Source organism: Ovis aries, chromosome 3 (genome assembly GCF_016772045.2).
Source record: "Ovis aries strain OAR_USU_Benz2616 breed Rambouillet chromosome 3, ARS-UI_Ramb_v3.0, whole genome shotgun sequence".
In the NCBI taxonomy this organism is placed as follows: Eukaryota; Metazoa; Chordata; class Mammalia; order Artiodactyla; family Bovidae; genus Ovis; species Ovis aries.
In genome coordinates this window covers 166,030,519-166,057,425 of record NC_056056.1, presented here as the reverse complement: position 1 = coordinate 166,057,425, position 26,907 = coordinate 166,030,519, and the positions used below count along the sequence as shown (strand labels likewise).

General features: G+C 43.1%; 1 protein-coding gene across 3 annotated transcripts in view; it reads right to left on the bottom strand.

The window, feature by feature from the left end:
- The window catches only part of ELK3 (ETS transcription factor ELK3), a 70,887-nt gene extending 45,109 nt beyond the window's left edge, over window positions 1–25,778 (bottom strand). For 2 of the 3 annotated variants that reach the window (XM_012174834.5, XM_027967632.3), the window contains exon 1: window positions 14,276–25,778. In XM_012174834.5, the coding sequence (XP_012030224.2) occupies window positions 14,276–14,333 (58 nt within the window). In that variant the 5' untranslated portion in view covers window positions 14,334–25,778. The remainder of the gene's footprint in view (window positions 1–14,275) is intronic. The other variant, XM_060413074.1, reaches the window with a different exon arrangement.
- Window positions 25,779–26,907: the final 1,129 nt, after the last annotated feature.

Sequence of the window (26,907 nt, the reverse complement as noted above, 5' to 3'; positions counted from 1 at the left end):
CCCCAGGAGGCAGCCAGGGTGACGGGAACAGGCAAGCGGTGAGAAACACATGACTCTGGGAGACCCAGGAGCCAGAGTAACAGCCTTACGGAGACTTATCTGTACCAATATTTTTGTCAACTCCACACCTCCTCTCCTGCATTTCTCTTAAAGGGGCAGCTTTCAGACTGATGAATCATTTTTCTCCCTTTCCACACGGGGATCCATGTGAAAAATATCTAGCTTTCCAATAAGTGTTTATTTCCTTATTTCCTTTCACATGTTCAGCCAAAAGAACACATTTTACTGTTTCTCTGAGCAACATGGGTTTCTCGGTTAAAGAGAAACAGAATAGCAATGTTCTTCAAATACCCACAGGGCACTTTTATTTACGGCTCTTTAGAGGAGATATTCTTTTCACAAATCAGTCTTCACCACGATGGCCTCTCAGTCCGTAAGACAATAAATCACCTCCTTGTTGGATCAAAACAGCCTTTGTATCTCATGAGTCTCGTAAACAGACGCAGCAGCCCGCCAGCTCCAACTCCGAATATGAGCTTCTGATTATTTGAGGACGGACCACAACTTTCTCCCCATCATTGGTACTAAGAATCGCTAACAGTTGTCTCAAATTCTTCAGTGTTTTCTCACCCAAACCCTTCAGACAGTAAGCTTTCAAATATCTCTAAAATTTTAAAGTGGCTGCTCGGAGGAACCTGCTCCTAAGGGTAGAAGGCTGCCAGTGGGTTTGGAGGTCTGTATGGAAGGGATTCCTGGGTCGGTGGCTCTAGCCACTCGCACCTTCCCCATCTCTGATATGAGCCATAACGTTCTAGACGGAACAGGAGGACAATGTAAACATCTCCATGAGTTTCACGCTTAGTGCTTCTACCAACCAGGACTCTTCAGAGCTTCTTGTGCTTCCTGGAATCCCTTTCCATGGCATTCCAGCCCTGTGTATTGGAGCCATGTGCCCCAGGCATAAACGATGAGGACCGGACAGGATAAATGTTCTCAATCTTTCACTCCTCCTCCCTTTCAAGTGGCCGTGCAGCAGCGCCCAGAATGGGTAGAGTACTTTTCCCCCATCCCACTGATATTTGGGGATGGCCACGTTATTTGATTTGGCCAATGGAACGATGAGCAGAAATGGCAATGTGCCCTTTCTCAGCTGAGGTCTAAGAGGCTTCCTATGTTTGCACTTTTCCTCTTGTGTTCCTGTTACTACTGTGAAGCTATGGCGCAAAAATGAGACATGTGGAGCCAATCTGAGCTCAACCCAAAGCCTGGAGACAAGTCCCACAAATCACAGTCTGAAGCAGTGTCCCTGAGATCAACCAACGGGAAAAATGAATGTTTCTGTATACCAGTGATTCTCAGGCTGTCTGTTATGCAGTATCATAGCAGCGAGAGCTGACTATTACAATGTCTTAGTCTAAAAACACTCTCTTCGCTGGGGTATGATATCTTTACACTGTAAACTTACATTCATAATCATGAGGTGTGTCTAGGCATGAAAAAGCATGTTATGCAGGGGACTGGCCAATCCTGTCTTTACTCTGAGGGTTACAAGTGGGCCACATAAATGATCATGGGTGCGATGGCAAGGCCTTCAGCAAAGGTAAAAGGAGGAAAGAGGGAAAGAAAAGGGAGATATAAGAGAGGAAAGTGAAAAGGCAGAGGAGCAAAGGGTAAGAACAAGGACACCCTCATCAAGGCCCTGCCAGATTTCCAGGATTGATGAGCTGGGCCAAGGGGAGCCACAAGCTGAGCACCAGGAATCAGAGGGCTGCCCTGCACACACACTCAGAGCTTTGGTGAGGCTGGGTGGGCTGAGGAATGCCCCCTTCCTCCCCCGGCACCGCTGAGGGTGGGAGGGTTCCTAGGAGGGTTGATGTGAGTGACCCGGCTACACTGGAGGTGACTAAACCGTCCAGCCACTCCTGCCTAAAGCATGACAAACCCGCCTCTGACAGCCCATTCTCCTTCCCCAGCCCTTCCGCCGCTCCTCCACGCCGATGCACCCGCCAGCTTCAGTGGGTGTGCAGTCACACAAATCTTTACCGTGAGAAATCCAGCCACACATGACTCAGAGATGAGCCTCAGAAATATTTCCCCACGAGCTTATCACACCTACAAACATCTGTCACCCACGTCTACACTTGGCAGAGGTCATGCTGGGAGGCAGTGGGCCCCCCACGGCCACTCTGGCCTCCACCCTTGCCACCCTCTCTGGTGATGGACGCGGCTGAGTGTGTGCGGGGCAGTGGGAACACGGGAGGGCTTGGGGTGGGCGGGTCAGTAACTGATCTCACCACCGTGGTTCCCACCACTAAGATACTCCGCGTTTCCTCGATTTTAGTTCCAGCTTTAGTAACTATGATTCAGTGTCATCATTTGCACAACTGTTTTCACGCACAGTCATGCTTCACACCTTTGTGAGCTACAAACTTTGCCCCCTCAAGGACACTGGCAAAGGAAAGAGTCTAACACATGCCTGGGGAACACACTCTCCCAACCACCAATACACAGTAGCAAATTCATCAAAATTAATATATCTCTCACCAAAAAAATTATTTTTAGTGTTTTTTTTAAAAATTAATTCCTTGATGCCTAGAATCCTTAATAAAGTCCTATGTCTTAACATGAAGGTACAGTCAAGTCCAGTGTATCTGGCTGCCATTATGAAGAATGTGTGTGATTCAGGCAGCATCCTGTGGCTCTTACTAAATAAAAAGTTCAAGAAAGCACTGACACTTGAGATTTATGTTTGATAAATTATTATACAAGCAGGGGTCTGCTTTAACTTAATATGTTTCATTAGCCTAGCCTCATTTAGCTGACTTCCCACAACTCTCCACTTAAAATATGTAGAATACATGAAAGAAATGCTATAATTTTCTTTAAAAAAAATTTCCCAAATCAAACTTTCAGCTGAGTAGAAAATGGTACACTTCCTCGCATCCCAGCCCCCCAGGCCTTATTTTGAATGGATAAAATTTTATCAGGTATGGTAATGCCATTCTTTTCTTTTTCCAAGAGTCGATAAAATTTAACATTTAATATGAATACATGATCCTTAGAAATCTTAAAAATCTCATAAAATAATTTGATAGCTGCAAAATCACTGACTGATGGTTTTTAAATTATTTTTAATTTCATGGAAAGCACATGATTCTATTCTTATTTTTCCTCTTTTTTCAAGGTTACATTTTGATCAATTGAAAGAGTCTTTAGATTTTACAGTGCTCATAATGCCGTGCTTAATGTGAACATTAAGCTTTGCACTTTTATGTTTAGGAGGATCCACTGTGAAAGCATCGCTGCTCTCGCAGGAAGAGGCGCCCTCCGCATCAGGTCCCCTCTGCGCCATCGCTGACTGCATCTCGACCCTGCCGCCCACTACACATGGTTTCTCCTCAGCACTTCTACTGGAACTAACCCAAGACCACGGTCACAGCAGTGGATAAGGCCTCTTCCAGGCCTCTCCAGAGAACAGAGCTACCTGCTAGTTCCCCCAGCTGTTCCTTCTCCTTTGCAATTTATAGCCTAGATATTGCCACGGTGGAGGATAGTTAGATCACTTAAAACAGTTTGTCAAATCTGAATAACACACATCCCTCCTTTGGAAGGAGCAGGAGGCAAAAAATTAATAGGTCCTCATGTGGGCAAATCATCTTCACTAAATATCTTATTATAGTCTCCCTTCAATATTAAGAAGAAAAATGGATATAAGTGCCTCAAGGTTTATAGTCCTTTACAACCAGCTGATCGCTCCCACCCTATGCAAATTAACAATCTTACATATGGCACATGATACTTGGTTGAGAGACAACCAACACAGAAGTTACGGCCATGTAAGTTATTTTGAGTAAGTATGTGTTTACACAATTATACCCTACAAAGAGGAGAGAGACTCAATTCTCCCTCCACCTTTTTCAATTTTTTTTGAGTATCCATTTTATGCCAAGACACTTTCTGGGTATTTGGGATACATCCGAGACAAAGGAGATGAAGACCTCTGTCTTCGTGAATCTTACCTTCTAATGGGAGAAGACAGGCCACAAACAACAAACATATGACTATTAAAACACAATATTTTGGAAAAACAGTGTTACAGGGGAAGGCAACCAGAGCAGGTTAAGGGGTGGGAGCCTGGGGTGTGTGAGCAGAAGGTCATGGAAGGCCTCATCGAGAAGCTAAGAGCTGAGAAATACCTTTGTTAGAAAATAATTTTCAAAATGGGTAAAATCATGGCTCTCCTACAGATATAAAATGAAGACATGTTAAAGATTTTATTTCACACATTAGTCAACCAGGGAACTTGGCAGGTGTTCTAACAAGTTCAAAAAAGAATCTGAATAATAAAGGCATTTATAAATTAGGAATATTGAATGCACAAACAGGGGTGACAGAGGAGTCAACTGAACTCTACAAGATAGGAGAGAATTTTCATACCTATAGACAATAATTATTTTTGTTATCAGCTATCTCTAATTAGTAGACTGTAAAACCTTCCATAAAACCAAAATCACATCCTCCAGAGGAGATTAGAGTCTAGACAACACACAGTTTTTTGTGGAAGCATAATTATTTTCTACAACTTGCAGCAGATGAGAGGGTGAACTGCTTCTGTCTACTTAGAAGGCTACACAGTGAGGAAGAGCAGATTCAGAGCCACTCTATCTGGGTTCAAATCTAAGTACCAGTCCTGTTTGGCTGTGGGACTTTGGTTAAGTTACTTAACTTTTCTGTGCCTCAATTACCTCATAAGGAAAATGGAGATGATGATAAAAGGATCTCCCTTACAGGGCTGTTGCAAGGATTACATGAGTTCCTAAGAATGCACTTGAACTACACTTGGTACACAGTGTTATTCCAAAGTTTACTATTATTTTTTAAGCAACAGAGAAACTTCTTCATAGATCATGTTGTGAGGATATTTGGCCTTCACCTAGCTCAAAGGCATTATTTAGATACTATATCCACCTTGGTTCTTTGTTCATTAGGCAATGATTCCACAATAGGCACTGAAATCCAGGAAGAATCTTCTAGCTCTTTGGTGACTGTTGTTTATAAGGTGACCTAGAATATGCTTATGTGGGTTTTTAAAAAGACTATCATCAAAAGATGAAAAAACATCAACAGATACACACCACTATATATAAAATAAATAACAAAGACCTACTGTGTAGCACAGGGAACTATATTCCCTACCTTGTAATAATCTACAATGGAAAAGAATCTGAAAAAGAATATATATAATGAATCACATTGTTGTGTACCTGAAACTAACACAAGATTTTTAATCAACTCTATGTCAATATTTTTAAAAGTCAAAAAACAGATTTTTATAACTTCTGGCAGAAAATTTCAGATCCCTGAACACATATCTGCTGCCTTCAGCTTAAGAAATCCTGGTGTAAAACGCTTATCCTGAAGCTTCCAAGTTGTTTCTCTAGCGAAGACAGCCCTTGGGTGCTCACATCTCCCTTGGGACTCGTTCTGCCCTGATCTATCTTGTGCCCCTGGAGCAGGGAAGGGAGTTAAGGAGACAAGAACCACTGGCTCCAAGAGAGATAGAAGAAGGGCTCTAAAACGATGACCCAAGGGACAGCCATGATGACACTGCCTGTGAAGACGGAGCCCAACTGGGGAGTGTTCCCCGGGCTGCTCAAGTGTAAAGAGCTTGTCCACGGCATAGAGGGAGGGAGGGACATTCAGGCAGACTCTGAGCAGTCGCTTTCCACCCTCATTCTGTGTTTTTAACTTTTTCTTTAAAGAACACAAATACTATCCTTGATTCACTCTTTCATCTGGAGGGAGTCTCAAAGAGAAGGAGGCTATAGACTGAATATACTGATCACTCCCATCGCCGATGGTGCCTCCCTCTGCCCCACTTTGTCAAATAAATGAGTAAGACTGAGGTTAGTACAGGCCTCAGTCTGTGCCCTTAACCACTGTTACATTGCCTCCCACCAAGAGCAAGGAACTCGCATCAGGATCAGGACTGGGAGCAGGCTACTGGAGAAGGCTTGTAGAGGAGTGAGCTTGAGCAGAGCCTTGAACAAAAGGGTGCACAAAATCTGAAAAGGCTGAGAGGATTTGACCAATGCCCTTCCTTCAAAAGCCTAAAGCTAGAGTTCTGTTCAGAGGACGTGCCTGTGATTTCTCCCCTTTCCTTGTTAATATTTATCTTCTGTTGGGTCATACAGGTTCTGGTACAGATTTATAATTCATGGAGTTGCGTCATCAGGAGAAAGTCTTGTCGTAGGAGAGCATTTGAAGTTCAAGGGGGTGGAAGGCAAGAAAAGAACACTCTTTCACCTTCAAAAAGAAAAGGGTAAGAGGAGGGAGTAAGAGTACATCATGAGAAATGCTGGACTGGATGAAGCACAAGCTGGAATCAAGATTGCTGGGAGAAATATCAATAAACTCAGATATGTAGATGACACCACCCTTATGGCAGAAAGTGAAGAAGAACCAAAGAGCTTCTTGATGAAAGTGAAAGAGGAGAGTGAAAAAGCTGGCTTAAAACTCACCATTCAGAAAACGAAGATCATGGCATCTGGTCCCATCACTTCATGGCAAAGAGATGGGGAAATAAGGGAAACAGTGACAGATTTTATTTCTGGGGAGCTCCAAAATCACTGCAGATGGTGACTGTGGCCATGAAATTAAAAGACGTTTGCTCCTTAGAAGAAAAGTTATGACCAACCTAGATAGCACATTAAAAATCAGAGACATTACTTTGCCAACAAAGGTCCATCTTGTCAAAGCTATGGTTTTTCCAGTGGTCATGTATGGATGCGAGAGTTGGACCGTAAGGAAACCTGAGCGCCAAAGAATTGATGCTTTTGAACTGTGTGTTGGAGAAGATTCTTGAGAGTCCCTTGGACTGCGAGGAGATCCAACCAGTCCATTCTAAAGGAAATCAATCCTGAATATTCATTGTAAGGACTGACGCTGAAGCTGAAATTCCAATACTTTGGTCACCTGATGTGAAGAACAGACTCATTTGAAAAGACCCTGATGCTGGGAAAGATAGAAGGCGGGAGGAGAAGTATGAGAGAGGATGAGATGGCTGGATGGCATCACCAACTCGATGGACCTGAGTTTGAGTAAACTCCAGGAGTTGGTGATGGACAAGGAGACCTGGCGTGCTGCAGTCCCTGGGATCGCAAAGAGTTGGACACAACTGAGCGACTGAACTAAATTAAAGAGGAGAGAGGCAGAAGTTCTGCACCATAGGTAGGGCAGGGGTGGGAGCAGCCAGTGATGGCTAAAGTCCAAAGTAAGAATCAGTGTGGAGTCCTGGATGAGATGGCCATGTAACCTGCCCAGAGACAACTCATGCCTGAAAAACAAAGTCCACCCAAGACCCATAGGTACAAACCAGTGGTTACCAATAGGGAGGGGCAAGCAGGGAGGGATAAGATAGGACCACGGACTGCCGTGCATAAAATAAATAAGCATGGGGAGGAGACAAGATGGTGGAATAGAAGGACGTGAACCTGCTCCCTCCCATGGAAACACCAGAATCACAACTAACTGCTGAACAACCATCAGTAAAATAAATGAGCTACAAGGATGGATTGCACAGCACAGGGAATATAGCTAGTATTTCATACTAACTACAAACGGAGTTTCACCTATAAAATGTTTAATCACTCTGCTGTACACTGGAAACTGTTGTAAATCAACTATACCTCAAGCCAAATAATAGCTAAGTCCGTCCAGTAGCAGAGGGTACTGTGCTCCTTCAAACACCACCAAGCCTCCAGCAGTGGCCAGGCTGCCAGGAGAGCCGGTCCCAACCCATGACCACCAGCATCACCTTGTCACCCTGCACCAGAGGGCTCCTAGTGAAGCTAATGCCTCAGGGACCATCACTTTGCACAAGTCTAGGGGCTCCAGTGATTTTGTATTTATAATTTGTGGGGGTCTGTACAAAGAGGATTTCTGCACCTTGTTTTAAGCTTCAGCACCACACCTCCCGAAATCTAGTCCTGCCCCGACCCCTTCTCAGGCTGCGTCCTCCTGAGAAGCTGTGCTCCTCTTCTTGATGGCAGTCATTCTGCCGCAAGGTGGCGCCAGACATCCTGACGTGAGACAGAGCTGCACAGAGTACGCAAAGCCTGAGGTTTCTGCTTCCATTCTTAGAAGCTGAAATACCCACGTATTTGCTCTTCTTTCTATCTGTGGCAACCTAACGCTTCTCTTTGCATGTTTCTAGTTTCATTTTTTTAAGCTACCCTGAGTTGGAGTTTAGAGGGTTCAGAAAAATTGTCTTTGTAAAGCTTATATATTGTGGGAACTAGAGAACTTTTAGCCAACTTAGAAAAAACCAGTTAGAAATGAGAGAGCCCAAGGAAAGGAGAAAAACTCCTGTGAAAGAAATAAACAAAGTAGGTGTTCGGCAAGTTCACAACTTTTTACTTGTTAAAACTTGCACAGTTAGAGAAGTCAAGATGAAACTTCAACACTCAGTACCGAAAATTCTCTGAATTTCAATTCCTCTGCCCAGAATATCTACTAAGTGTTTCTGTAGATAAATGTCAGAAACCATTTCATTAAAACAAAAACAAAAACCTGTATTTAAGGCAGGGAACTGGAAAACAACAATTTGTACTCTTTGAGGTCAGCAGTAACTTGGCACAGAATAATTTTAGGGCATGAAGTAAATAAGGATTAATATTTGGTAACTGAGCAACACAAATGGAAGTCTTTTTTATATTATTTTTGAGAAGGTGAAACTAAGATTATTGACATGTATTTTCAAAAGACATTTTAATTCTTGCCAACCACTGTATGCAAAACAATGCTTATCTGTGAGGCTAAATTCATGTCCCTCGAGTCTTTTTATTTATTAAAAATGTTTATATTCTCATTTACTCCGTGACTATCTGCAGACTGTCTGTGCTTTAAAGAGCAGTGTGTGTGAGCTAAGTCCCTTCAGTCATGTACAACTCTTTTATGACCCTATGGACTGTAGCCTGCCAGGCTCCTCTGTCCATGGGATTCTCCAGGCAAGAATACTGGAGTGGGTTGCCGTGCCCTACTCCAGGAGATTTTCCCGACTCAGGGATAGAACCCAGGTCTCCTGCATTGACAACAGCACCACCTAGGAAGGCCCCCTTAAAGGGCAGAGTGAGCAAGAAAAGAGGGAAAGCAGTCATCACTCAGCCTTTTTTTTTTTTTTTTAATACCTTTTGCGGTTCACAATGTTTTTCAAATCATTCTGAGGACAGAGAAAGATTTTTTCTGGGGAAGTCACTGATAGCCACTATAATAACACCTGCTGTTTACTATGCATATAATCCACCCCTCTTTCCTTCTGAACAACTCTGTGTTGTCTGCAGATATATGGGAAGCAACTCAGTTGGTTTGTTGGTGACTTTCAAAGGGTGAATTTCCTTTGGAAAAGTAAATGGATGGCTACATTAACTCTGGCTGGGAAAGTAGATTCCAGCCATTCTACTTTCTGTCACATCTGTATATTCAAGCCATGTCCCACCATTTCCCACCCTACCCATCCCCACCACTGCACATCCAGTCCTAGCTCACCCCACATTTTCAGACTAGGCCCACATGCAGATAAGAAAGGGCCTAATCTCACTCTAGGTTGCCTGGCACGGATGGATACCCCTTGGGTCTCTAAATTTGGCAACATCTCCAAACTTCTTAATATTCCTGGTACTGAGTTTGTTCTTCCTATGCCAGAAGAGGAGGTGGTGATCAATCCACAGGGTTAAAAAATAAATAAATAAAATAACTGGCTGTCCCAGAAGCACCCACCTATTTCTCTGCACCTGAAAGAAACAAATGGGTCGATCTGAATGAGATGGTGTATAGAGAAAGCTCAGCACAGTGCCCTGTACGTTGTGAGCCTTCCCCAGGACTTAGATGCTGCCTGTATCCATGCCTTCTGTGAAGCCTTGAACAAGCTTCCCACCGATGGAGCTATTTCTTGTTGGCCATCAGATCCCCTGGAGGAGGAGATGGCAACCCACTCCAGTATTCTTGCCTGGGAAATGCCATGGTAGGCTACAGTCCACGGGTCACAAGAGAGTTGGGACATGACTGAGCAACTGAACAACGACAATCACTACATCAGTGTCATCCAGCAATTCCAGCATAGCACCTGGTAAACAATGGGCATTCAACAAAAAAGTATCATGAATCTCAATTTCTTTCCCTTTAAGATATGGACTGTAATATCTGGCTTCAGAGACTCTTCTATCACCTGCTAAAGAGCCCAGACATAGACGAATTTTATTTTTCTCCTTTTTTATTGGAAGAAAGATGGACTTGCCCACTTCTCCGGCATCTCCCCACATGGCTTACAATCAGGTAGCCACACAAATATTCTATCATCTGTAGTCCTCCACATATATACACATCTCCATTTAATCTCTTCTTTGAAAACATCAGACACAATTTTATTGGGCAGTTAAGGGAACACAAGCCTGCTAGATCAAAGCGGCCAACTGGTCACCCAGCCCTCCCAAAGTGGGGCTGTAGTTCATTACAGCCAATCGGTTAACCACATCTACCTCCCTTGTATATCAACATGCCCCAAAAAACAGACTCAGAAGTCCTGGGCACTGAAGAGAAAATCTTTTCAGGTAACCAACGGTATTAAAAAACCAGACCACATCTTGAAAGATAAGTAGGGCTATAAAAAATCAGAGGTTCCTACAACCTGAGACACTCCCCAGGTCCCCATAGGGTCTCACAAACCCCAGGCTCTGCTGACAATGCCTTTTCTTTAAACAGATGAATTGCTCCTTCCCGGACATTTTTGGACTAAAACCTGAACCTTCGCATTCTTTGCAGTTGGTTTTGTTGTCTGTGTTGTTTTCGAGGATCTTAATTCTGGCTTGAAGCACATCTCCCTCCAGCTCTCATACTTGGTAACATTCAGCTTCCTCTTCTTCTGCAGGTTGTAGGCAGGAAACTGGAAAATGGGCCACAGGAAACCTGGCCTCCTACATCTGTCCCACTTTGTAATTGCAGCTCTGGTTTCATTTTGCCTTGTGTGTCAGCTCTGTTTTAACCCTCAACACAACGGCCAAACTCTGCTTTCTGAAAGAACACTGCTATGCTTATTGCCCAAGGAAATTCATCGAGACTTTTTCCCTTCCCCAGAGTAATTAACCGTATGAATTCAACATGGAAAAAAATACTAAGCAAATTCTCCTAACAGTAGTCATTTGGATCAAAAGTCGTATGGAGCTAGAAAAATGATTCATTCAATGTGATAAAACTACTAATAAGTCCCCAGTGAAAATTTAAGACCACTTGATTGTACTGTACACAGAAGTTATTGTATATCAGGATGATTACTAGCGGTCCAAGGCTGTCAGATGAATTCTGACTTTTGAGGCTTTGATAAGTAACATATGAAAATAAATAATCATCCCTTATTATAATTTCTCATTATAATGCTATTTCAAATTATGTTCTTAACCATACAGCTATTAGGCTGAACCATATGATATTGTTTTCATGGGTTGAAAATAGTCAAATACCAGCAATCTCCTATAGTCAACCTAAAACATACAATTGTTAATATACCGAGAGAATAGATACATACACACACACACACACTCTCATCTCCAGGGCAGTATCTTCCTCCTGTCTTTGGTCCATGGACCTTTTTGAGAATCTAAAATTCTCTAGTAGGGGAAAAAGATATATTTAGATCCTAAAGATAATTTATAAATCTCAGAGAGCCCCATTCTAGAGGAAATGTTAGCTGTCTTCCCCCACCACCACCAATACTGAGTGTCCATGAAATTTTCAAGAATAGGGCTTCTACCAAAAAAAAACCCACGATTTCTTCTTTAAAGAGGAACTTTTTTTTTAATGTTAACATGTGATGAGAATTTACTATGTACCAGGCATTATACACGTTGTCTAAATTGGATACCCATGATTTAATGAGGTAGAATAAGATGCTCCAGCCACAGGAGTATTATGGGAAAACAGAGACTCATATCCAGGTGCACCTGGATTCTGAGTCCAGCTTCTTAATCACCACACACAGTTCTCCCAGCAGAGGTTTCATTTCTTATATGTACACCTTACAGCTACTAAGAGAAATGTCCCATTTTAACACAGAGGAAAATATAGTTAACATTCCCATGAGAAATCAAATCAAGAAGTTTCCTTGTTCATTTCTGGTTTTGCTTCTGTGACTCCAGTTGTTCCAACTGGTTCTAAGACAGTTTGAACCCATCCCATCATTTAAAAACATATAAAAAAAAGTTTCCCTTTTTTAAAAGATCTACTCTTGGTTTCAATACTCAGCAGCTTCATCCAATGCTAAATAACCAAGGTTGCTTCTTGATGGTAAGAAGCTGTGCCTTCTATTATTTAGCTCTTTCTCAATAGGAAAGACATCCTCCCCGTTTGGTGTGTATACACACGCTAGATGGTAGATCAGGAGGAGGAACATGGGAAATGAAAGGCAGGTGATCTCACCTAGTCCCCAAGCAGAGCCCCAAACCTGCATGCATTTCATGTAACAATGACAGGACTCACGAGAAACACATCACTGAGAGTAGGGGCAGGCTGGGGACCCCACTAAAAAGACGTGACCCACCGGACTTGGTGAGCACTCAGCAGAGGCTAAAAATATCTTCTTTAAAAACCAACATCTCTGGGGAATCCCTGTTTCAGGTTCTAAGAAAGCAATACGTGGGATCTCATGGCGTCTCATGACATGCATATAAAATAAAAAAGGTGTTTTGCATTGAGTAAAACTTACTTAAAACCTTGCTAAGTGTTCTTAAGTTTGAGCTTCAATTTAATGAGTTCCCTAATCTCCAGTGGGTACTTTTCTTCCACACTACCCCCCGATTCTTATATTTCATAGGCCTCTGAATGGAAAAATCTTTTCCCTAAATTTCTGTACTGTTAATAAAATTCAATCCTGTGTGCAAGGAGAAACACTGGATGTCAGAACATATAAATTCTCATCATAGTCATGGCCTTGAGGAGTTGCATGATCTCAGGAAAGAATGTTAATTTCTCTGATTCAACTTTTTAAGTAAGACCAACCCTAACCCTGATCCATACAGGGTTAGCAAACTACAAACTACTTTTCTTTGCTGAAGAGTATTTCAAAAGTAAATATCTAAGATATCCTTTTGATCAATTTGCTATCTAAATGAGCTTTAAAATAAAAATGGAATACCTTCAGCTTCAAATAGAGCCTTCACAGAGAGATTTTTAAAATCTGTGAACTAAGTTGAAGGCAGAAAATGTTTAGTTATCTACTTTTACAAAAATCAAAAATAAAGGAAATCTCACATGCCACTTCTACTAGGATGAAACCATAACCTTTCAGATAAAGTTGAAAGCTCTTCTATGCTAAATAGTAAGTTGTGTACACACTCCACAAGGATATACAGAGTGCAGTCAGAACACTTCTGCATGATACAACATGATGGTGGTTTTTCCACATCCAGAAACTGAGACATTTCCTGCCAGAGCATCCTCCAAACTCCACTATTGTGTTGAAACTGTAAAATCTTTCTAAATCAGGACTGACTTCCTCCTATTATGCTTTAGAGGCGTCTTTCTGGGAAGGGTAGATTCAAGGCAAAAGGTAGGAATTCCTGCAGCACCACCCAGTGGAAACATAAGAGAGAAAAAAAAAGGAGGGGGGCAAGAGAAAACATGTTGAATTAAACAAAAGTCATGTCATAAACTCTGCTAATTAAAACTCTGGACAGTGCACTTTTCCCATCAATGGTGACCAGCAATATTTTGCTTAACAATTGTGTCCTCGGTCCTCAGGCCATTCCTTCAATGCACCCACACAAATGATCGACATCACATCTGCCTGGTCTCTCTCACAAGTGTGTACACACACACACACACACACACAAGGCCAGGGAGAAAGGAGTCCCCGGTGGGGTCAGGAGTGGCCTGCGACACCATCCCTTCCTTGCAGAAGGGCCCCCAAGGGACTGTGGGGACCAGGAAGTCTGCACAGCTGTGCTCGGTGTCCCCGTCCAGCTGCAGGGTCGGGCATTTCCTGGTAGAAAGGTAATCATCTGTGCATCTTCCCCTTTCCCTGGTCTGAATGCACTCAGTCTGGGCCACCTCCAACATCTGCAGGCATTTCAACCTCCCCCCGAGTGGAAAAGGCTCAGAGCTTCCCCTTCCCCTGTGGCCCTGATCTCCAGTCCCCCAAACTCTCTCCATGGAGACCACTGCTTCTGCTCCTCTGTCTGACCAAAGCCTCCCACAGGTTGTTTCAGTCCATCTCAATTCCACTTACCACCATCATCTGAACACGTCTCTTGGCAGCAACTGCTTCTCACGCACACATGACACATCAGGCTCCTGAGCTTGGGAACAGGATGGAGCAAAAGGGACCCTTGACCCTCTCCTCCCAGCTTTCCTTCCCAGAGAGCCCTGGCATCGGCCAGGAGAGGGAGAGAGCTGTGGTCTTCCCGGAGACACTGGAAACTCTCGTCTTCTCTACGGAACTTAAAATAATCAAAGTATCATTTCCTCCATGTCCTGGCTATTGTAAATAGTGCTGCAGTAAACATTAGGGTGAATGTATCCTTTGGAATGGTTTCCTCCGGGTATATGCCCAGGAGCAGGATTGTTGGATCATATGATAGTTCTATTTTTAATTTTCTTAAGGAACCTCCACACTGTTCTCCATAAAATCCAAAAAAGAGAGGATCTATGTATACGTATGGCTGATTCACTTTGCTGTACAGCAGAAAATACCACCTCATTGCAAAGCAATTATACTCCAAATAAAGGTTTTTTTAAAAAAGCATCATTTCTTCAATCATATCTGAATGCCTACATCACTAAAAAGAAAAATGGTCACCAACATTAATACTCCTGGTAAAGTTATCTTTCCCTTTTCCTGGAATAAGTCCACCAAAACCATTTTCCATGTCTTCTAAAAATAGAAAATGATACTAGTTAGCTGATCTTGACATTGTTTAGAAGTATATGATTGGTGTTAAGAAACATTACAGCATTTTTGAACTGTTTACAAATGGCTAATAATAATATAAATATAAACCTTTCCCCTTTCCTTTTTCTGAAGTGTAACATTTCACAAAATGTGCTGGTTTCTGAAAATGTCAAAATTTGGCTGGGATATATTGACTAACATTAGCTAGTTCGGGGGGCCTTACTATATATAGTACTGTTACAAAAATAGTGTTAAGTTCCTGGTATTTGTGACATCTTCTTTAGGGATTCTGGAGAAGCACAAAATACCTGCCTTCCAGGGGTGGCTACCTAAGCAAAGATCCACACTTACTTGAGCATCATTACTTCTCTTGAGCGCTCTTCTTGACAAAAGGCTTGGCATGGTTTAGAAAATGCAAATTCTCGGCCTCAACATTTATACATAAATCTGGTATGATAATATATTCACATTGGAAGGGATCTATAAAAAACAGTGACTCTGCAGTCTTCAAAATATCATCACCTGCTCATGTGGTGGACATCTGCGGGGGATTTTAGCTGCATCTAAAGTCATGAAGGTAGAGTCTCACTTTTATAGCTTTGCTGTCTCCATATGCATAATTCCCACATTTTTGTAGAGATATCAAGTGTAGCTATATGTGACAAGTATGGTACCAAAATGCCGAGTTTCTTCTAAATTCAAATAACTGCTAATAAAGTTCTTTTTAACATGAAGTGAAACTACAATGGCATGAAGGTAAAATGGCAAGCAAAAGGCATCTCATTGTTTCAGAGAACATCCATTTCAAAAATCTAGCCTGACTTGTAGATAAACTGTAGAAAGTGGAACACATTTAAAGTATCTTGGTGTTTCTGTTGAGTATGATTACTTGTATCTTTTTTTTTAAGTTGCAAAAACAGATAATGAGTGATTTCAAAACTAATCTTCTCCAAGGCATTATACTTAAAATCTGTTTATTAACCCCCAAACTGCAATGAATAAATGAACAAAACAACAATGAAACTGTCATCAAGTGGAAGACTGAGAGGTCATTCATTCGTGTCAGGCTGATGTGCACACGTTTCCTTTAAGACACCAACAAAAGCATCCAACAGAAAAGAATGGTTGTTGCTGGCATCAGCATCCAACATCAGTGAGCCGAAAGCCTCCTCACACAGCTTAACTCCCACGCGGGAATCTGCCATCCACCAAGTCGGTTTAGCCCTTTTCTTACATGTCACATAAAACTTGTTCCTCTGCTTACTCTTCCAATAATTGTTCCACACAAATATATTAATTGCACAAAATAAACGCCAGCTTCAACTTTAGATGATCTTTTCCCTTTGCTGAAGAAAATCACCCTTTCTGTATTGGAAGCATTTGGTACATATACGATCTTCTCCATCAAGGTCTGAAGGTCTCTGTTTTTCTAAAGACAAATTGGTATGTCTTAATATCTAGGTGGCTCAGTGGGTAAAGAATCTGCCTGCAATACAGGAGACACAGGAGACTTGGGTTCAAGCCCAGGGTTGGAAAGATTCCCTGGAGGAGGGCATGGCAACCCACTCCAGTATTCTTGCCTGAAGAATCCCATGGACAGAGGAGCCTGGCAGGCTATAGTCCATGGGGTCGCAAAAAGTCGGACACGACTAAAAGTGACTGAGCACGCACAGCATGTACAATATTTAGGTTAAAAAAAAAAAAAAGGATGTGGCAAAGCCTGGAGGAGGGTGCTGTTCTTGTGGTTCAATTCTGATTTAAATCAAAGCAGGGCAAAACTCTGGGGAGCAGTGACGCTGAGCTTCTGGGAGCCCCAAGTGCTCTGGAGTCATTCGGTTTGCTTTAAGACATCTTTTAATAGCATATACTTCTGTAATGAAAGTATCACTTTAGGAAATTGTTTAACACTCTTCAAAGTTACTCAGTGCATCCAAGGATCACAAATGCAGAATTGAGAATCAGTGCTAAAGAACCTAAAGAAGCAAATGAAGCAAAGTCAGGAACGCCAAGTGGCTGGATGAGCCATGCTTCTGGTTTTGCCTTGACTATCAAAGATGGAGAGGGCTCACCAACAGCCAGTCTTCCCTCCTCTAGAGACTCACCACCATGGGACCAGCATCTCTCTCTCCACCTGGGGTTTAATCACTTCCAACCCTGACTCAGAATATCACTGGGAGAATCTGGAGATGTTTGTCCTAAAATGCTTCTAAAAAGAAAGAAAGAAAGAAAGAAAGAAAGAAAGAAAGAAAGAAAGAAACCTAGCCATGCTCTACTACCCAACACCTTCTGGTCTAAATGATCAATATCTGGAGTTTGAAAAACAGGCAGGAAAGTTAGCAAAAATAGCTTTCCCACAACCCTCATGAAGTCTAAAATTCAGAGAATTTCAAATGTAAGACCACACAGAAAAGATCAAGGAGCTGCATCTACATAGTCGTCAAAGGATGCTAAGTGGTTTGGTCCCTTCCTGTATGTTCTATATGGGGCTTGCTGAAATTATGATGTACCTGGGCTTTCTTCTCTCCTGAAAATTATATTTTTAAAAATCCAAGGTCTTTTGAGTTCTCACAGTGAAGTAATGATTCTTTGGGATGGGATGAAGAGGTCTGGCAAACTTTCCCTTAGGCCAATCCTCTATATAGAACTGGGGCTTGAATCTCACATGAGAAGAGGGACTCTCTGGAGAAGCAGCAAAAACTGAGACCACATAGTGTCTCATTCTCTTAGACTCACGCGTTGCTCCTGTAGCTCCACCTATGGAGGCACACGTACACACACGCCAATGCTCCAGTAGAGGGGTACTGAGGAAGTTACCTCTCCAGTTCACTGAGTATTAATCAGAGACATATTTTTAACTGTTAGTGTTGGTAAACTGTTCTCATGTCTACAGCCTTTTCCGTTTGCCTAACAGAACATTCTGATTCTCCTGGGCTCTCGTGTCACCATTCTGATAATGACAAGGACTTACAGGTGTAAACATCTTCCTGCAGTTAATTCCTACAGAGAGACCCTGCACTTATGCGGGAGCACATCCCGGAATACATTCTGGGGCTTGTTTTGTTGTGGTAGTTGTCATAATCTCTCTCTTCTGGCAATTAACTGCAGGGAGAAAAAAAATATTGCTTAATTACACCTTCTGATTAATCAAGGTTTGACTATCAACAAACTACTCCTCGGCAAAGCCCAGCTGAAATTAGCAGCAGATCTACCCCTCAACTGAAAACAATTTAGGTATTTAATTATTCATCCTTTCATCATCACACAGGCAGTCTTATTATTTTAAAATTCAATCAGAAATGTCATTTATTGTAAGAAGTTATAAACAAAAGCTACACAAAGGTTTTAGTATAAATGAAGAAGCACTTTTAACAGTGAGCGTTATGGAACTCAGCCCAAGGAACCTATGGAAACTTGGTCAACTGAAGTCTCAATAAAGGACTATGATTGCTGTAGAATGATTCATTTTAATATGGAAAGAACTTTACATTGAGATTCTTTCAAGCTGTACTATCTTATAAATTACCTGTTAACCAAGCATTCTGAGTATAACACTGATATCAAAACAGAGCTAAAGTTTGTCCTCTCAGATGATAACACACTAACCTGATCTCTATAAATTCACAAATCTGGACAACGATATATCCTCTATAGAGTACCTTCCTGGCTGTCTCTTTGGTTTAACCAACAGATATGCCTCTCATTAATTCAAATAACTTACTAAGAAAGAGCTGGATTTAGGAATAGCAATAAAGTGCTTTATCAAGTTCACTGGCAAAATGGAGGGAGAAGAGCCATCCTGACAAAATCTTTCCCCTTCAGATTGCTTTTAACGCAACGGATGTCGCATATCGTACAAAGGGCTGGAATAAATACAAGGATGAGAAAAGATGAGGCCCAGTGGGAGCTTACAGACTGTTGGGCAAGACTTATGAGCAATACATCTTGATACATTCATGTGCAGATATCCCTCAGTTTCCGAATCTAATGAATTTCAGGGTTTGGACGGTGACTTCAGATAACAAGGAGTAGCCAGCTATCAAATCTACATGATTCCTGAGTTTTGAATAAGGAGTATTAATGAATAATGAGAAACACCAACCCTATCTCCAGAAATAAACATCTGAAACTGTTGGGTACCTGCGCTTGGATAGCAAGAATCTGCAGAGGAAGAATTCAGGTAAAAGGAAATCACAAGTAAAGCCAGTGGCAAGGGCTCTAAAGGCCAGGGATGGAAGATAGGGGAGATCTGGTCTGGAGAACCGGCAGAGGTTTCCCCGGGGAGAGATGGTTGAGCGGAGACCTCAAAAGTGTAGTGAGAGAAGTTGATGGGAACAGAGGACCAGGAGGGGATTCCCAGAAGAGAGAAGAGCATTTGGAAGGGCCCAGTGCTCAGTGGGCACGTCACACATTTGAGTGTTTGAGGAAAGGCCAGTGGAGTTGGCCTAAATCACAGCATGTCGCTTACATTAGAGATTTCTGGTCTGTATCCCAGCTGCAGCCACTGGGAGATTGTAAGCAGAGGAACCACAGGGTCGGAACTGGGTTTGAAGGGCTGCTCTAGCCTGCGGGCAGGGAAGGGACCGGAGCGGGTGAGGGGAAACGTGGACCTCCTCAGATTCAGCAGGGGGAAGGATTTTCAAGTATGATCAGGAGGAGAGAGCAGGGACCCAACCTGGTGACCAAAATCTTATCCAGGCCACTTAGTACCCAACCTGGAGACAGTCGCTGGTGTTCCCAAGAATGAGGCAGTCGTGGTCTTTAGAAACAAGGGGTGCCTGCCATAAACCTCAAGAGGAGGAAAGGGAGCTTGGCACCTTCCCTCCGATGATCCTGATTCAACAAGAGGCAGAAATGGGATTGAAGGGAAACTTACGGGGAATCCCTTTTTCCGCCACCAAAAAGTTTCAAAAACTTGCTGCCTGTCTCTCAAAGTCAGCTTTCGGGGGATGTCAGCCAACATTCACTTTACACTTTCACAACTCTTGGAAGAATTCAAGTTCTCTATTCTAAAAAAAAAAAAAAAAAAAAAAAAATCCAACAAAAATAGGACATTGGATCTAACTCTCCAACCACTCTATCCTCTGGCCAGGAAAACCTCCGTCCAGGGAGATCAAGTTAGCCTCTAAACCAAACTTGTTTTAAGAGAATCTACTTTTTTCCCACAACATACATATGACAGTTGGTTAGCATAAGTGATACTAAATAGTGTAGAAGGGATTTGTTTTTCCTCTTACAGGATGATGAGGAAATCCACACATTTTGACAATTTCTTTTTAACCAAGCAGATCAAGTAAAAATACTACGGTATTTTATTCTAGTGCTCTGGGGTTTAGTAACATGGTAGGATCATGAAATTGCCATAATATAATAAAAAAATAATAACCAGGGAATGTTTCTAGATGATAGAAATTTCTCGCCTTGGAGGTAAGGGATGGGGATTACATAGGTGTATAGTATAACACTTCAGATCTGTGCAATTTCATGTATGTAAATTATACATCAGTGAAAGAAATAAAAAGACACAAAGAGTCTCAGATTCATTCTACTTTTGGAGTAAATGACCCCTAACCTCACCAGACAGTCTCATCACTCCCATATTTATACTTGGAAAATTAGGAACTGTCCTCAGATATGGTAACTTTGAAAATATTTAGGATGCTATGTGCTTTCAAATTTCTCTTTAGAGCATGCATATGAGTAAATTTATTTTAATCCAATTCAAATCAGAATCTATTAGCATAACTATCATCTTAATTTCTTTAAAAATATGCAAATAAATCTCACAGCGAATTATAAAATAATCCCATTTAATTCCTAATTTAATAATAACTTTCCAGCAACTGTAAATTAAAACACACAAAGTGGTCTGTGAGTAATTCCTAGTGGCAAGTCAACCAAATTACAACTTATTGAAACGGTCAATCCAAAGTTTATTTTTAAATTGCTGACATATATTTGAGTTTCCAGTAATGGATGAAAACAATTTTCATTTTGGTTGTGGGTAGGGATGATGAGGAGTCAAATTTCTACATAAAAGACTGACTTATCTACCATTTTTGAAGGCCCATAGGATGTGTTAACGTGCACCCCAGACACAGAAAAATACAAACTAATGGTTACTGAAGGGAAAAGAGGACTTGGCAGGGATGAATTCGCAGGTTGGGATTAACATATATATGATACTATACATAAAACAGGTAACCAATAAGGACCTACTGCACAGCAGAGGGAATTATACTCAATATTTTGTAGTAACCTATAAGGGAAAAGAATCTTTAAAGGAATATACATAATCGAATCATTGTTGTACATCTGAAATTAGCTCGTTATTATAAATCAATTATGTATCAATCAAAAAGAAACAGTACACACACACATACACACACACTGATAATTCAGTTTACTGAGGCTGTATATTAAGTGGCAAAACCAGAATTTTCACGTTCTCACTGCCACAGTCTCAGCCAAAAAGCTGGATGATCTCAATTCAAATTGGTCACGGGCAATAATAATCTTGAACTGAAAATTCACTGAAAATACCAATTTCAAAGTTCGGAAACTTTACTGATATAAAATGAAATGCTAATGAATAAGAGTCACCCAATGTGCAAGAAGCACCTTCTTCCCTTCTTTACAGTTAGAGAAGTTCAAGGTGTATTTCCGGTCTAACCTAGTTTCTCTGTTTTCACCACTGAGCATTCTATTTTGATGTGTAGCACCCTGGACTTCCTGTTACTACATCTTGATATTCTTCTGCAAATCATGACTCATCCTTAAATCACAGAGAAGCTCATCAAAATCCCAAACTTCACAGCATATATGAATTCAGTCTTTCATGAGGGCAGCATTCTTAGAACATGACTTGGGAGCCACAGAGACAAAAATACTGAAAGAGTTCATGTAGAAATTATGTCAATTCACTGTTGAGTCAACACATTTATTGGATCAATAAATACAAGCTCTTTGGGTGGTGATTTTGGTCTCAGGACAAGTTATTATACTGTGTTACACGATATGGTAACTGAAAATAAGTTACAAAACAGAAAGTATAGTGTGACTCCAATTAAAAATTTTGTGTGTGCATGTGTGGGTATGTGTGTATGTATTTTAAAAGATCAGAAAAAAAAATACATTGAAGTGTTAACAGGGATTATGGGAGATGTTTATTTTTTCTTTGTGGTTTTCTCACTCTTCCTAAGATAATTCACATTAATATTTTTATAATAAAAAAAACAATTAACCTTTAGAAAATACTGCTATACTAATGTGACCTCAAATATGTCAATCTATGAAGGCAAAGGGGATTACAGATAAATAATAAAACATGAAAAATCTTGCCTTAAACATACAGAAACATCTGCCAGAAATGGAGCCCTTCATTCAAATGACCACAACTGCTCATCTGTACGTGCAGGTATTGGCCCTTAGGGGCAGAAGCTGTCTGCCCACAGTCAGGTCAAACCCAAAAGGGATAGAGAATCTTGTTTCTTTTAAAGTTTAATGAGGAACCCCAGGTCTAGAAATCACAAAGATGGCTGAATCATTCCCTGGGACTAGAACGGAGCAGAGCCATTAATTAGTAAGCAGTAATTCATCATCAGCAAAAAAAAAAAAAAAAAAAACCAACTCTATTCCAGGAAGTCACATCCTTAGATAAATTTTTTTTTCAGTGTATTGGGTTTATTTGGTGTTGGTTTTCTGAATCTGATAAACATATAATTGGGCAGCACAGGACGCATAAAATCCAGTATCTGACAGCTAAGAATGGAATATTTTAATTTATATGCACTGCCTAGAAGCCCTTTAAAACCGATTTCAGGAAAAGACTCAAGTTCTAAAGTTATTACAAATATAAATTTCAATATAGGATCTCACAATTACAGTTATTATGTATTACCAGGTTTGAATTATTAAGCTTTTTTTTTTTTAATAAGAGAAGGTCTTTCATAAATGTTTAGCAAACATCAAAATTAAAATAGGGCTAAAAAAAAAAATAAAACACTACTCTCCCCCATCTGGGCTACTGCCGTTCTGGCCTAGACAGCATTAGTACCAGGTGAGTGAGGTGCAGAGAGGGTCTAACTCACCTCACAAAGGCACACCATCACACTATCATTATTTACATGTCATTCCTCACATACTACTAACCAAAAAGAGAGAAAGGGAGAGAAAATTCATGCCTACTTTGTTATTCAACACGACAGAAAAGTGCCAATGATGATTTTTATATGTCCTATTTGTTGAATGAATTCATATGAAAGTTATCATCTTCATCATTAATGTAAACAAGAGTTTCTCAATCTGGGTACTCCTGACATTTGGGGCTAGAAAACTCTTTTTGATGGGCTATCCTGGGCATTGTTGGATGTTCAGCAGCATCCCTAACCTCTAGTCAGTAGATGCCAGTAGTACCCAACCAAAATATCCCTGGATATTGCCAAATATCCCTTGGGAAGCAAAATTACTCTTAGTTGAGAACTGATATAAATGAACATCATGCATTCCAAATAATAACTTATCAGAATAAAGAACTTGACCTTTTTGTTTTGAAGGAAATGTAGTCTACAGAGAAGAATATTTACAACCTTCATCCTTAAGATAGCTCCTGCAGAATGATGCTGCCTTTGGAAAGCTTTTTTCCTTATCTATTTATTGTAAGTTTTGTTATCCTACTTACAGCTTTCAATGCAACAATTTATTGAGCATCTACTCTGTGCCAGGTGCGGTGTTGGGGACATCCTGTACTCATGTCCACTGACTCACACCCTGGTGGGGCTGGTTGGGTTGTTTTCAGGACACGCTTTGCCACCAGAAAAGAAACACTGACAACCTTAAAAACCCCTCAAGAGAGCAGCATGTCCTTGTCAATAAAGGAGATCTACAGTGCCAATCAGGTTCCTTAAAATTATTTACCCTTTTCAGTAACTCTACACATTTCCAAATTGAAAGGTTTAAAAAAAAAAAAAAAAAAAAAAGCCCAGAAGGCCTTGGCTATATTTGGCATAGAATGACCATCAGGGGTTTTTGCAGGGAGGATCATTACTGGAAACCCTAAAAACATTTAGGGACAGTCTTCTTAACTGTCTGACCCGCGAGCCCTCCTAACACAATTTGTAATTTTATAATCCCCATAAATTGAAACTCATAACTGACCTTTCCCAAATAAAAGTGTATCACAGAGAGAGAGAGAAGGGAGAGATTTCACAGGGTATTCTGTTTGCCAATAAGACTCAGAAATCAATTTGAGCTCATTAATAGATGCCTGGAACACGCTCGGTTTCTCATCACCTCCGCCGCACCCCCCTCCCCCTCCAACTGAAGCACAGATGAGAGAGGATGGGTGTGTTTGAGCTGCTTGGGTAATAGAAACTTCACACACACACACAGGCGCGCGCGCGCGCGCGCACGGACAGCTAGGAGAGCAAAACCTTGTAAGCCCAAAATCCAAAATGACTTCAAAGTTTAAGATGCTTCCCTGAAATGGTTCGTTGGGCGACTTGCCCCTCTAAGTAAATAAAGCCGTAACTTGTCTCGGTCTCCAGCGCAGGGTTCCCCCGGCTGACAGTGGCTGCACAAAACCCCTCCTGTGCTGAGCAGCGGAAACTCCTAATGAGATTAGTTGGTGTGTGTGCAGACATTACTTAGCAATGACTAAAGGGGCTCTCTTCCTGCAGCAGCCAGTGGAAAATTCAGGGAACTTTTTCCCCCTGCAGCAGCAGAATCCCTTTAACCCTCTCCCCAGCCAACTCCAAAAACAACTCAGCCTCTCCCGGCGTCCCCCATCTCCCGGCTGGGGTGCTGGGGGAGTTAAAGACCCTCCAGGGGCTTCCAAAAGCGGGAGGGTGGGAGGGGGCCGGCGGGGAAGGGGCGGGTGACCCCTCGAACACTACAAAGGAAACTGTAAAAGGCACAAATATATAAACCTGAGAAGGAGCAAACCACAGTTTCTTTGTGAGCTCCTCTAGTGAGTCATTTTCAAGATGCTGTCTGCTGCCAGTTTCAAAGCGGAAGCGCATGGCAATTAGTCTTGCCGTTTCCAGACAAGCCAGAAACTCTCCCGACACTCGTTTCTTTTTTTTTTTTCTTCTTCTTCTAAAAAGCCCCTTTTGCAGTTTCTGAAATAACATTTCTTTCTCCCACCCCCACCCGCCGCCTAACTGCAGCTTGTCCTCAAGATGATTCGGTTCAGAAAACGTAACAAAAATCCAGACCTCCGATTTGTCTTTTAACCCTCCAAAATTGTGATTCCTACCCTCTAAAGTTACAGTAGCATTACAGGCCAACATTCAGTTGCAAGTTGAAGAGCCCCATCCCAAACTGCTGGGGGCTCCAAGACCATCGCCTGCCTGCCGGGTCCTCCTCCCAAATCGTGTCCAGTAATGACTGCCGGCTTTATAAGGTCCAGTTGGGCGTGCGCCTGGGGCGGCGACCCGGGCTGGGGGTCACCTGCCGAGCCAGAGGGGACGCGGCCCCCAGCCCCGCCGTTCGGCTCCCCACGCCCTCCTCTTCCCTCCCCACCCCTGTTCTCCCTGAATCCGAGCATCCGTAACCCAATGCAACCCCGAGGAAGTCCCAGCCCCCCTCGAAGGTCAGCGGTGGTCCAGCCTCCAGGCACGCAGCCTGCTCCAGTCACCGATCCTCCCGGGTACCCCAAGTCTCACCGTCCCCCGCTCCTCCGGCGCGCCCCCTCCTCCGGGCTCGCAGCATAGCCCAGGGCGGGGTGTGCCCGCGCCGGGTGGCCGCAGCCCCCGGGGCCGGCGCGCGCGGACCCAGGCGCAGGAACATCCCGCGGCGCCCACTCCCCGCGGCCTCCCCGCAGCCCCCGGGCCTGCAGCCTCCTAGCGGTGCCCACCCGCCCCACCCCCACCAAACCACACAGAAGAAAGGAAAGGAAAAAAAAAAAAACACAACAACACACAAACCAACCCCCACGAAACTTTGCAAGTGTCCGAGCAACAGGCACGAACCCTACTACCTACCCAGTTGTGGAGGAGCTTTCAAGATCCTTCTTCGGGGGAATTTCTAGGAGGAACCAGGCGAAAGCCCCCGACTTTCCATGCTGACAGGCGTCTGCAGACGGTCTGTTGCTCTTGTAATGAGATCCTGATTTCCCCCCCTTTTTTTTTCTTTCTCTCGCTCCTCTTTTTTTTTTCTTCCCCCCCTCTGGTGTGTGTGAGAGCAGGAAGTTGGAGCAGTCAGGCCGAGCCGGCTCACTTCCTTTACTGCATTATTCCCCAGGCGGTGTGCAGTCTGTGTAAACAGGCTTTTCCGCCCCGCGCCGCGCGCCCCGGCCGCGGCTGTGCGCCGGGGCTGGCCGCCGAGGCCCGCGCATACTCCGCCGCCCCGGGCCCCGCACCGAGCCCGCGCCCCCGCCCGCCGCGCTCCCCGCTTCCTGCTCGGCCACCCCCGGGGAGGAGCCTCCGGACCCCTGGCGACTCCGAGTGGCCGCAGCCCCTCCCCACGGGGGGGCGGGCAAGTCGGCCAGAAACCCGGAGGAGCTGCCCCGGCGCGCTCAGGGGCTGACCTTGGGTGGCGGCCGGGGCCGGGGGGTCCCTCTTCCCCACCCTCTAACCAACCCCCCCCCCCCCACACACACACCGGGGGTCCCTGGGCTGGGGACTACGCTGGGCGCCGCCGTGGGGGCTTGCCCTGCCGGGTTGGTCTGGACGCGGAGGCCCAAAGTGGGGAGGCGGCTGGATTTGCTGTTTAATGTCAGCTGGGATGAAAGAGCGATGGGGCCGAGGGGCATTGGGAGTGGGGTCTCGGTGCTCTGGGCCAAAGGGCTGCTTTGATCGTGGTGGGGGCGTGATTGCTAAGGAGGAGAAGATGTTTGTTGCATGTGCAAAAAAGGAGACTCGGGTTTTGTCTGAGAAAAAAAAAAAAAGCCAGCGCTCAGAGTAGGGGGCCCACTTTGGGGGAAAAGGATGAGAAGCCACAAACTGGAAGCCAGGATTCTCCAGAAGAGCCCT